The 11,557-nt window shown below is 45.6% G+C and overlaps 1 protein-coding gene across 2 annotated transcripts in view; it reads right to left on the reverse strand.

Moving 5' to 3' along the window:
• LOC114697502 (neuroendocrine protein 7B2) overlaps window positions 1-10,205 on the reverse strand; it is a 43,906-nt gene extending 33,701 nt beyond the window's left edge. The window contains exons 1-2 of one of the 2 annotated variants that reach the window (XM_028875760.2): window positions 10,103-10,205; window positions 8,456-8,688 (exon numbers count right to left, since the gene is read on the reverse strand). In XM_028875760.2, coding sequence (XP_028731593.1) covers window positions 8,456-8,681 — 226 coding nt within the window. In that variant the 5' untranslated portion in view covers window positions 8,682-8,688; window positions 10,103-10,205. Of the gene's footprint in view, window positions 1-8,455; window positions 8,689-10,035 lie in introns of both variants that reach the window. The other variant, XM_028875759.2, reaches the window with a different exon arrangement.
• Window positions 10,206-11,557: the final 1,352 nt, after the last annotated feature.

Genomic DNA, 11,557 nt, shown 5'->3' on the forward strand with positions numbered 1-11,557 from the left:
GGAACAATGTACAGACTTGGTAATTACTTGTTGACTGAATGAAAGTAGAAACACATTAGGGGACACCCTGATGGGATGCTGGTCAGGGGAAGTGTACATGGCCAGAGAGGTCAGCAAGTGGATCGTCTGCTTCCAGTTCACTGCTGGCCAGCTCTCTTGATTCATCCTCACATTTGTCTTTCATCAGTCCCTCTGATGTTCGTCTGTGACATGTTTCACTGTCGGCTTGGCATCCGCTGAGATGGTCATAAAGTCATGCGAGCGAGAAATGGGAAAGACAAGTCTGAGTGGGGAAAGCTGCTGTTCGGCCGTCTTCACCAAGCACTGTTCCTCCCTGTGGCCCCAGGATCCCAACTCCTTTGTCACCACCAATGGGGTGCAGATGAGGCCAGTGGGACTGAGTCCTCCAAAGATGACTAAGGCAACGATAAAGAGTGGTTTTTCTCAGGCCTGAGTTTAGCAGGACATGGAGAACTGGAAGATAGGATCACCTTCCAAACCTCAAGCTATTTACAACTGGAAATAAATATAGGGCGACAAAAGAAGTAGCAAGCATAAGATGATGCTTTGAGAGATGGGGATGGAGCCCAGTGGTGGAACATCTGCCCAGATCTGCCCAGCAAGAGCGGGGACCTGGGTTTGGTCCCTGGCATCACTAAACAAACAAATATATTTTGTGTGTATGTAACATTTTTACAGTTTTCAGAGTGCCTTGATGTACCTTGATTCAGCTGTCACATCAACACTGTGAGATGGACCAGACAGCTGGTCTTCATTTTTGGACTGAGAAACTAAACTGTATGGTATAGAGACATCACTGCTTCCTGACTCATCCGAGCATGAACTAGAATAGCCAAGTCTATCTCAGTGTACATCCTGCTAGCTGTACAACCCATCCTCTCCTTACTCCCTGTGGTGGTCTGAAAGAAAATGGCCCCCAAAGGGAACGGCACTATGGTGTGGCCGGTCTTGTTAGAGGAAGTGTATCACTGTGGAGGCAGGCTTTGAGGTCTCATATATGCTCAAGCCACTCCCAGTGAAGACAGACCACTTGCCTGTTAAGTTGTTGCCTGAGTCAAGATGTAGAACTCTCAGCTCCTTTTCCAGCACCATGTCTGCCTGCATGCTGCCTTGCTTCCCACTGTGATGATAATGGACTAAACCTCTGAACTGTAAGTGAGCCACAGTGAAATGTTTTTCCTTTATAAGAGTTGCCGTGGTCATGGTGTCTCTTCATACCAATAGAAACCCGAAGTAAGACACTCCCTAAACCCAAATCCCACGTGCCTCTCCCTCTACTAATCACATGGTTCACAGTGGTCTATGTGCACACTTGGATTTAATTGCCATGCCTAACTGTGGTCTGCTACACCCAGCCTCCTTCACTAACTCTTTATGGACTGTGGTGACCAAGATGTTTGCACCAATTGTTCCAAGAGGGAAACTTGTCAGAACATTCGCTTCCTACAGCCTCGGGTCCTTGAAATATCAACCACCCCAATCCACATGTGGTTCACCATAATGCCTAGCATCATTATAGTTTCTCAACTAAATAGCCCGGGATTATACAAGTCTACAGGGATAGATATATTCAGACCTAACACAGCTGGCTTGCGAACAAACTTATAAAACTCTAGCCATTGTGGGAAACCTTAAATAGTTTCAGTCTTTATGGTGATTATATCAAATAAGATAGGTTATAGGAAAGCAGTTTTGCAAACCATAAATGTTACATAAAATTTAAGTACTGCTCTTCCGTTTCCTACATGTACATAATCCACTTCGTCAATTACCCATGGAAAATCATCCACTGCAGCTTCCCAGGTGACTCATCGCACTTCTTGTTGGCTGGGTCTTTTCCCAGATGGCATGAATCAGATGAGTTGACACAGGGTTCTAGCTTAAACACCATGGGCTTTGCACAGATATGGGTTTTGGACAGATATCCCTGGCAGGAGAACCCCCAGGAGCCAAGGTTCACAAGGAACCAAGAAGCCTCCTGGGTTAAGCCAACACTACAGGAAAGAGGAAGGAGTCTTAGCCTGCCAACCCTGAGGTAATGCCTTACAAGTCAATGGGAAGGGAGGGATGTGTAGTCCTTTATGCTTAATGCTTAGATTTTTCTCCCTGCCAAACTCTCATGAACCAAATGGAAAATAGGAAGGGAGAAAATGGTTAGAAAAAAAATGAAACATTGTTCAAACCTCATTAGGATTTACAGGCAACAAAGTACACTGTCCCTATTTGGTTCACTCAGGCTATTGTCACAGAAATAGAATGGGTGCATGGTTTAAATGCTGTTTGTCCTCCAAGCTTCCACACATTGGGTGCTGGGTATGAAGAAGAACGAGATAAAATATAGAACTTTCAAGAAGCAGGGCTTGGTGGAACAGTGGGGTCTAGCTCAGACCCTGAACCCACAGATGGACCCTAGCTGTACTATACGCCCAGTGTTAATGTCTGCTCAGTAATGATATGTTTACATCCAAACCCAATGGGTGATGGGAAAAGAGGCCTCCAAGAGTTCTCCTTTCCCTCTGCTATGTGAGGACACCATTAGGAGCCAGCTACCTGTGGAGTTTGAAGCAGGCTCTCGTCAAACACTTCACATCCAGACTTTCAAGAGCTGTGAGCAGGAGCAAGGGAGCAAGACACCTGGTCCACTGGGTTCTTGTTAGTGCACCCCAGACGGACTAAGACAAGCTGGGCCCTAGATAAATAACTCCTCTGAGTTAACAGCTGTTGAGCAGTGAACTTCACCTCGCTAATTATGCTGCTTTTCTTTGCCCCTCTTTGACATCTGTGCTGGCTGGTTTTGTGTCAGCTTGACACAAGCTGGAGTTATCTGAAAGGAAGGAGACTCAATTGAGAACACGCCTCCATAAGATGCCGCTGTAGGGCATATCTTAATTAGTGACTGATGAGGGAAGGCCCGGCACATTGTGAGTGGTATTATGCCTGAGCTGGTCATCCTGGGTTCTTTAAGAAAGCGGGTTGAGCAAGCCAGTAAGCAGCACCCCTCCATGGCCTCTGCATCAGCTCCTGCCTCCAGCTTCCTGCCCGGTTTGAGTTTCTATCCTGGTGTCCTTCAATGATGGACTACAATGTGGAAGTGTAAACCAAATAAACCCTTTCCTCCCCAACTTGCTTTTGGTCATGGTGTTTCATCACAGCAATAGTAATCCTAACTAAGACAACATCATAAGAAAATGATAATTACTTAGGGAATGAACTAAAATTTTATATTGTTTAAAATCTGCACAATTCGCCGGGCGGTGGTGGCGCACGCCTTTAATTCCAGCACTCAGGAGGCAGAGCCAGGCGGATCTCTGTGAGTTCGAGGCCAGTCTGGTCTCCAAAGCGAGTTCCAGGAAAGGCGCAAAGCTACACAGAGAAACCCTGTCTTGAAAAACCAAAAAAAAAAAAAAAAAAAAAAAAAATCTGCACAATTCAAGCATAAGTCTGATCAAAGATAGCGACAATTTCTGCTGATTTATTAAAGTGCAAAAACCCTTGTTTACAACTACTGAGTTTACCACTTTAAATTTGTGATTTTTGTTTTTGAGACAAGGTTGCATTATGCACCCAGACTGGCCTGGAACTCACTATATAAAGCAGACTGCCCTCAAATTTATGATCCTCCTGCCTCCACCCAATTTTCCAGTGCTTGGATTACAAGTGAGTGCTGCCACATCTGGTTTGGGTGCATATTCCCTAGCAAATTGTTTTATTGAGGTGATTCATATTTCTCTACATTTTGTGCACACAGTAAGACTGTATTTTGATTGCACTGTTGCAAAGACATAAGGTGTTTATGAAGATTGTTTTTCCTAAGTCTTCCCTTACCTGCTCTTCATCTTCGACTCTTTCTCTACATGGGTCCCCGGCAATTAGCACTTAAATGACTTTGAATCCCTCATATCTAAAAATAATGACGTTAATAAAAATCTTCCCCAGGTCTACATCACAAACTCCACATCCCTCTGCCAGTCTCTGACTTGACCAGATCATTCTAGGAGTAAGTTTTTTACCACCTATCTTCTTCCCCTTTCCCCCCATTACTGTCTCAACCACTGTAGTGTGGGTTCACCCCATACCCCTGATTCTTCACAGAACTGGCTTTGTCCAAAGCTCTAATGATTTCGGTGTGGCCATACCTATAGTCCCCCGAAAACACAGTGGTTTCTCTTTTTCTGGTCTTCCTTATGCTTCGTCTTTCTGACCAGTCTCTGTTCGCTTCTTTCTCTCACCCCCTTCCATGTTTCTCAAACTCGGGGCTGCAAGCAAGCTAGGCAAACACCCTACAATGGAGCTACTTCCCCAGGCCCCCAGTTCCCTTTGCAGATACCTGTCTACCTGGCCTTTCTGTGTTGAGCATTTCAGGACTTTGTATGAGGTACTCTGTCTCCACATATAATGTTTACTGGAACACCTCATTCACACCACAGCCGCAGCCACTCCTAACACAGAGATGATACCAAAAAGCCCTCCTTCACCCAGACATCTCTCCTGTGTTATGCACATCCAGAGTGCCATCTTCACACCTCTTCCCAGACGCCCTGGATTGCCTTAAAGACAATCATTTTCATCTTCCCTATCTCACATGCGTTTAAAACTTTTCTTATTATCCAGGTGGCTGATCCACACAGGAAGACTAAAACCATTTTCCGGGGTGTTCTTAAAGAATTTCAGTAGTGTGTGCGATCTCAAGATAGCCTCAAAGGATGGAACTGGAAGCCCAGATGTAGGCAAAGTGAGTAGCAAACATGTGTTCTCACTGATTCCTCTAGAGTGGGAAAAACCTAGAAAGACTTTAGTCAAGGTATCTGGGCCAAAAGACAGCTGTATTCCTTCTTCCTCTAAGTGCAGAGAGAACTATCCAGAAACAAAGTGAGGCTCCTTTTCTGCCCTTCCATGTTTCCTCCCGTCTTCCTCCAGCCTTTGATCGGGAGGCAAATATTGCCACTCTGTGGCAAGGTGGAGGTACTGCAGCTCCTTTATTTAGCAAGCTCCTTAAAACCTGCCTGCTCATCCAAGAATACTATCTTAAGAAGGACCCCCGGCCCCAATTTGTTATGATTGTTTTTTAAAGTTTCAGTTCTCTTTATTTTGAAAAAAAAAAAATGAAGTTCCCAAAGTCAGTGTTTTTAAAAATATTTTTGATATTTTTATGTTTAGCAATATAAATATATATTATTTAGAACCATCAAATGCTAATAGTTATACATGTCTGTCTTAATGGTTTAAAACTTAGTGTTATTATAGTGCTAAGTGTCCAGTGGCTTAAAGTGTAGGGGAAAGAAACAGCTGACACTGTAGGACAACAGTTTGTCATTGTTTTGTTATTTTTAACTCAAGGCTGTTAGTATTCTGTGAGCTAGACTACTGTCCTGGTTTGATCCACCCCGATTCACCAAGAGCGTCAGCGAGCAGAGGCAGCTTCTGCCCTCCAAAGTCCTCAACCTTAGCAAATGGCTCTCCGGGTCTGTCCGTGCGGCAGCCAGTAGCTTTCCTTGCCTCTGAGGGCAAAATGACAAGAGAAACACTTAGCTATGTCACAGAGCTCTGCTCCATGAGCTGGGAGAAGACGGGCGGTGCTGAAACATCAGATGCAGAGAGGCTGAGCAGTGGTGAGGTCAGAAACAGGATTGGGAACCTAAGAGGTAGAGGCAGGAGTATGAGAAAGTCAAGGTCACCCTTGGCTACATGAGGTGTTCGAGGCCAAGTTGGCTATATGGGGTCCTGTCTCAAACACCCAATAAAGATTAACAAACCAGCAAAGGTCGCATGAGAGACCTCTAATGCACAGAGAGGAGGTGTCTTGCGGTCCTCTTATTAACAGCTCTCATGACTGCATGTGAAGGGAGCCTATGTCATCTGTAAGAAAATCACATTTCAGAGATGTTATGGAGATCACACACGCTAAAGAAATGGTGTGGACACAACCCAGACTCGGTTTCCCTGCCATCAAAGCTCATGCTGTCCTTTATATCAGGCCACTTCCCAGCAGTCTTTACTTTGTCCTCTTGTCTTGCCTTTGGCCAAGAATACTCAGCTGTTTTCAAGGTACCTGCAGAGAACTAACTACTTAAGCTAAATAGAAACAAAGAAATCAATAACTTGCTAAAAGATGACACCCATAAGTGATAGAGTTAGCATTTAAATTAGGGAGCTTTTGTAACAGTTTTTACTAATAACAACCACATTAAATATTTCTTGAAATTTACACAAGAATATGTGCACTGTGGGTGTTCTCTATAAACTTGGGGGGAGCACCTTTAAATGATTCTTTCTGATGCTGTTAGAGAATGGAAGGAGCTACTCCACATGGCATGAGGTAACTCTGAGCACACACGACAGACCGATGGATGAGTTGAAACAATGACATACTCACGTGAATAAGAAGCAGGCCATCCAATTAAAACCCAGGATGGACTGGGAAGAACTCAGGATTTGTATTTAGTTCTTTTTTTCTCACTACTTTGGACGATTTCCTGTCAGGTTTCACCTCAGCTATAAGAGGCAGAATTCTAAAGTAGCTTCAAGATTTTTATCTGCTGAGCATGTCAGTCTGCCTTTGCATGCAGTGGAGACTGGCAATAACTGGGCTCTCCCATGATTCTGTTGCATTGCCCCTATCAGACTAAAGGGGCTTATCCTAGAGAAGTAAAATACTACAAAAAACGTTCTTGCTCAGAATAGTCTGCATGTTGTGAGATGGCATGCTGCTCGAGGGTGGCCTCTAAGAGCCCAGAGGGGCCCAGCTGACAGCCATCCAGCAAAAGGGAACTTTGGTTGACAGGCACATAGAAACAAAGTCTGCCAATCACCATAATGAGATTAAAATATCCCACACCAGCTTGGTTGCGTTGCTGGTCAAGACCTGAATTTAGCTTGGTGTGACTGAATGGAGTGAGACAGCCAATGCTGTGACCAGAGGTAACTGATAGGGGAAACCAATGACCATCCTGTTAAATGGCTAATGCTGTGGTAGTTCACTGTAGAGCCACAGTCAATGGAAGCACAAGTCAACAGTCATCCCTTAGGGGAGAGTTGAGTTCACTATGACAGCTCATTACCTCAAAGATAATGATGGGAACTCGTTAACTCCAGTTTATGGTAACCCATGCTCTTTCATTTCTCCTTGCCTTTTCATCACGATTCTCTGAGGATTTCCTATGCCAACTTCAAAACCGGGGCCAAATGTTACTTCTAAGAAACATTTCCTTATAGGCTCCCCCCAATCCTGACCAGTCTCCTCTCTTTGTTCCATGGAAGCAGTGTGTATCAGGATACACTGTAATGAGTTCCCTTCTCCCGGTTAGCCTGGGTCATTTGGTCCAGAGCTGTCCCACCATCCTGCAGAATGGCAGGCTCATAGAGGATGACACATAGTTGGATGCTGAGGGAAGAGAATGGGGTTCTGTATAAACAAGGCTAGGGCAGCAGGAGGAACCTTTTCCATGACAGCAGCAGAGGGATTAGCTGTGCGCTTCACTGGCAGAGAAAGGGCAGATATTTACCATCTCAAAACCAAAGCGTTCAGTAAACAGGAACAGGTGGCTGGTGCCATGGAGGCTTTAGATTCTCCCTAATGGAAGAATGGCATGGAGTCCTATCTGATTTATCTTGCTGCAAGTCATTTGCTGTAGTTGCATGCTTGCAGATTCAAACGATTTGGGTTAATCTCCTCCTGAACTCAAATGTCAATCAAAATACACAGCAATTTCAATGGCTCAAAGTGATGGGCAAGAAGGCAGAAATGGGAGTCATATATTAACGCTATTCACAGCATGTACAGACCTCTGGAGCAGACAGTATTGTGAGCTAATCACCTCAGGGAAAAGTATGCATCATCTATCCACCAGAAACAGCACTTTGCCAGATGTGGCTTTTGAGAGAATCCAACATGAGAATTCATATTTTTCTATGAGATCCATTGCCCACTCCCAAGGGGAAGACTCTTTTTATATATAAGTAAACAGCAAATAAATGAAACACAGCTTTCAACTTGAGGTTTTATAAGAACATTACCAGGAACTTGAGAAACTGGGAAAATTCACCAGAGAGGTGGTATTGCCATCCTTACGGGTGTGCCATGTATGTACCACCGTGCAGAACACAAAGGGTTAATGGGGCCGGGGATGGGGATACAGCTTAGCCCACAGAGTCCTTGTTTAGTATGTGGCCCACAGCCCCAGCTTCCCTCCTCAGCTTCTCAGGAAGTTGAGCTCCCATCCCCCAAATCTTAGCCCTTAGGAGGTAAAGGCAAGAGGATCAGGAGCTCAAGGTCATCCTTGACTACATAGGGAGTTCAAGGTGAGCCTGGTCTACATGAGACGGCCAAGACAACGATACCACCCCCACCCCCCAAACAAAACAAAAAACCCTGATAAATGGAGGCAGTGGCCTCAGAAATATGATGGAAACACCATCAGTTAGGTACAGTGCATACCTTCAATACTCTGTGGCCCTACAAGATTCATGGCCTGGTGAGCGGGGTATTCCACACGTGGCCTGGCAATGCCCAGCTGCTCCATAACTCCATGGAGAAGCCTCTGGATGTCTGTTTCAGAGACCCGATCAGGAGTCCGTGGACTATAAGCGAATGCTGGATTCCAGTCGAACATCAACCAAACCAAAAGGCCAGACAGCAGGACAGAGACCATCCTTGGGGCCATTTTTAACCTGCAAAGGAAAGGACCAAGTCTATAACTTGGCCAAAATTGGCAACTGTAATAACACTACTGTGGTGATATAATCACGAATCACAAGTTGAGGCAGAAGGACCACCCTGAAAGGAGCCTACAGTGAAAAATTCTAGAGGTCTGTGTTTGTGTCAAGTGTCCAAGGCAGGTAGGAAACCCCTGTGGGAAAGCAGTAATGAGACCAGTGTCTAGGGTAAGCAAGTCCCTCTAACTTGCTACCTGAGACGTCTAAGCTGGAACAATGGTTCTCACACCCGTGGTCTGTTTCCCTTGCAATCTAAGTACTTTCCGTTTTGAGAAATGGAGGGTGGTATTTTGAGTTTTCCCAATTTAAAGGAAGAAGGAGTTAGGGAGATTTAAACAGTAAAAATTAAACACCGTCTGAGCGCAGACAAGCAATACAAGAAGATCCTGAGCAGAAGTACTGTGCAGCTCAGATGCTGCCCTGCCATGTGGGAGGTGACATGAAAAACACTTGCTTCACTGTGTGCCACCTAGGTGATGTTGGGCAGGTACCCCGCCTCCTCTTCTGCGGAATGAGAATAGTAACAACCTGTCTTACAGAGTTATTGTTAGGATAAAGATCAAAATCGTGTCGTGAAGGAGGACGGAGCAAGCCAGGTGCACCGTGAGGCCCTGCACTTCTGTTCCCGTGTTGGCAGCATCGGTTCACGGTTCACAGTTCACAGTTCTAGAAGTCGAGATCTGCGGAGGCGGCAGGGAAGAGAAGGAACACAGTGAAACGGGGTGGGGGGCTGGGGGGGGCGGGAATATGTGGGCTGTCAATCTGCCCTACATGTTGCTGTCCATGGACATGCCTGCAGAGCAAGGAAACAGTATTTACACAGCGTCCCTGGAAGCTGCTTGTTTTGAATGGGTGCCTCAGGCAACAGCCAGATAAACCTTTTTGAGCATTCACAGGGGTAGGGATTGAAACAGTGGGGGAACAAGCCAAGCATCGTTCCTAAAACAGAAATAAATATTCGTTTCAGCTAATGTCTTTTTTTTTTTTTTTTTCTGCAGCTAAAAGCCTTTCCTGGCCTTGCTCATCATAGGGCCGAGGACGGCGGTTTTAACAGCATAATCTACAGCTGTGATGAAAGGGCCAGATGCGGGCACCAGGGTCCATTATCTCCATCTTTCTCCATGAACTCCGAATACAGGATGTTTTCTTTACTGGCCAGCCAACTGATGAACTACCCAATCGCCGCTCTCGGAACTCTTCCTCCCACCCCTTATTTATAGCCAACCCTTGTAATCCCCGCACCCATCCTTTGTCTGACCCCAGCCTCAAGTTCAAGGATTTCTGGAGGGCATCCTTCCCTACCTTATGAACCCAAGTAGTCCCGCGTTCAGCCGGCTGCCTGGCCTGGCTGCTTCACTGAGGAACTCACCGTAGGGCCGCGGGCGAGCTTGTAATCTGGCCCAAATCAGGGAACTGACGAGCTGGATAGCTCCTGCGTCACCTCCCTCAGCATCCTAGCTCCACCCAGGCCCCGCCCCTAGCAGGTGGAAGAGGCCTTCCCAGAGTTCCTGAAAGGCATTCCAGACGCTTGCATCTCTGGCCTGGAGCCTGCACGCCAACCCGGCATTCTGAGTGTCTCTTCACTGTAAGACTTCTCCAGTGCTCCCTTTCTGCATCAACCCCTACGAACGTCATTTACCGCCTCTATCAGTCTCAAGCAGCTACCTAAATGTAGACCACCGCTGGATAGCACACCTTTAATTTTGCCATCTTCTAGAACGATTTTTAAATTAGCATACACACGGTTCCCTACTGACATGTTCATAAACCTCTTTTCTTGTATCATTTCCTTATCCCCTCCCTTAAGCTTTCCCTTTCATAGTCCAATCCAGTCTCATGACCTACACTCACACAGACGGGTAGAAAACTTCAAAGACCCATCTATGAGAGACAATGTGCATTTGTCCTGAATGTGGCAGTGGCAGGGGTGACTAGAAGTCCTAAGGGGTCCTGGTGACAGTGCTACCTCTACTATACCTTTCCTTGACCCCCTCAGGGTCCCTGGAGGTTCTGAGAGCTGTAAGCATTGCTTCTAAAGTTCACCAGGAGAAACCATACTTCCAGGACAAACCCGGAATTTATTATATTTTGTGGTGCCAGTGATGGGACCCAGATTCCTAACCCTGAAAGAAAGCAAGTAGACACCACAAAGCCCATCAAACAACTAGGACTGAGTCCTTTGGGGAAACTTCTGGGAAACAGTAAGTTCCATGATGAGGTTAGAATTCAGCTCTCGTCTTGCTGCAGCTTGGAGCAGCAAAGTCATTAGCATTTTAATGCAATGAAGAGAGGTAGGGAGACGTGTGAGAGGGCTTTCTGTGGAAAGCCAGGCAGCCTTCCCAGTGGTTTTTCTTCCCTGGATGCTTTTTGTTTCAATCAACATAACAAATAGCCTGCTGGCTCCAGGTTCAAAGCTTAGGATGGTACACAATGTTTATTACTAATGAATGCTGTTTATCCTCAAGTTTTCTTCAAAATCGGTCAGTTATATTCAACCTAAGATTGGAAAAATGGGTTACTACATCTTGCTGGCCGTGTAGTCGCTTGAAACATAACAAAAATGTCTATAATTCACACTGTGCTGGAATTTAGACAGGGTATGTAATCCTTCATTCTGCTGACAAAGTGCTGAGAGAAAGAAATTTTATTTTGGCACACAACTGCTGAGATTTCAGTACATGATTGTTGGTTCCACTACTTTATGAACACACAGTGAGTCAGAACAGGACGGTGGGAGCACATGGAGTCGGGATAAACAGTAGAACACACAAGGTGTACTGCTCAAAGGCACAGCCCCAGGGACCTACTTCCTCCTCAAAGTTCT

Source organism: Peromyscus leucopus, chromosome 4, assembly GCF_004664715.2.
Source record: "Peromyscus leucopus breed LL Stock chromosome 4, UCI_PerLeu_2.1, whole genome shotgun sequence".
Classification (NCBI taxonomy): Eukaryota; Metazoa; Chordata; class Mammalia; order Rodentia; family Cricetidae; genus Peromyscus; species Peromyscus leucopus.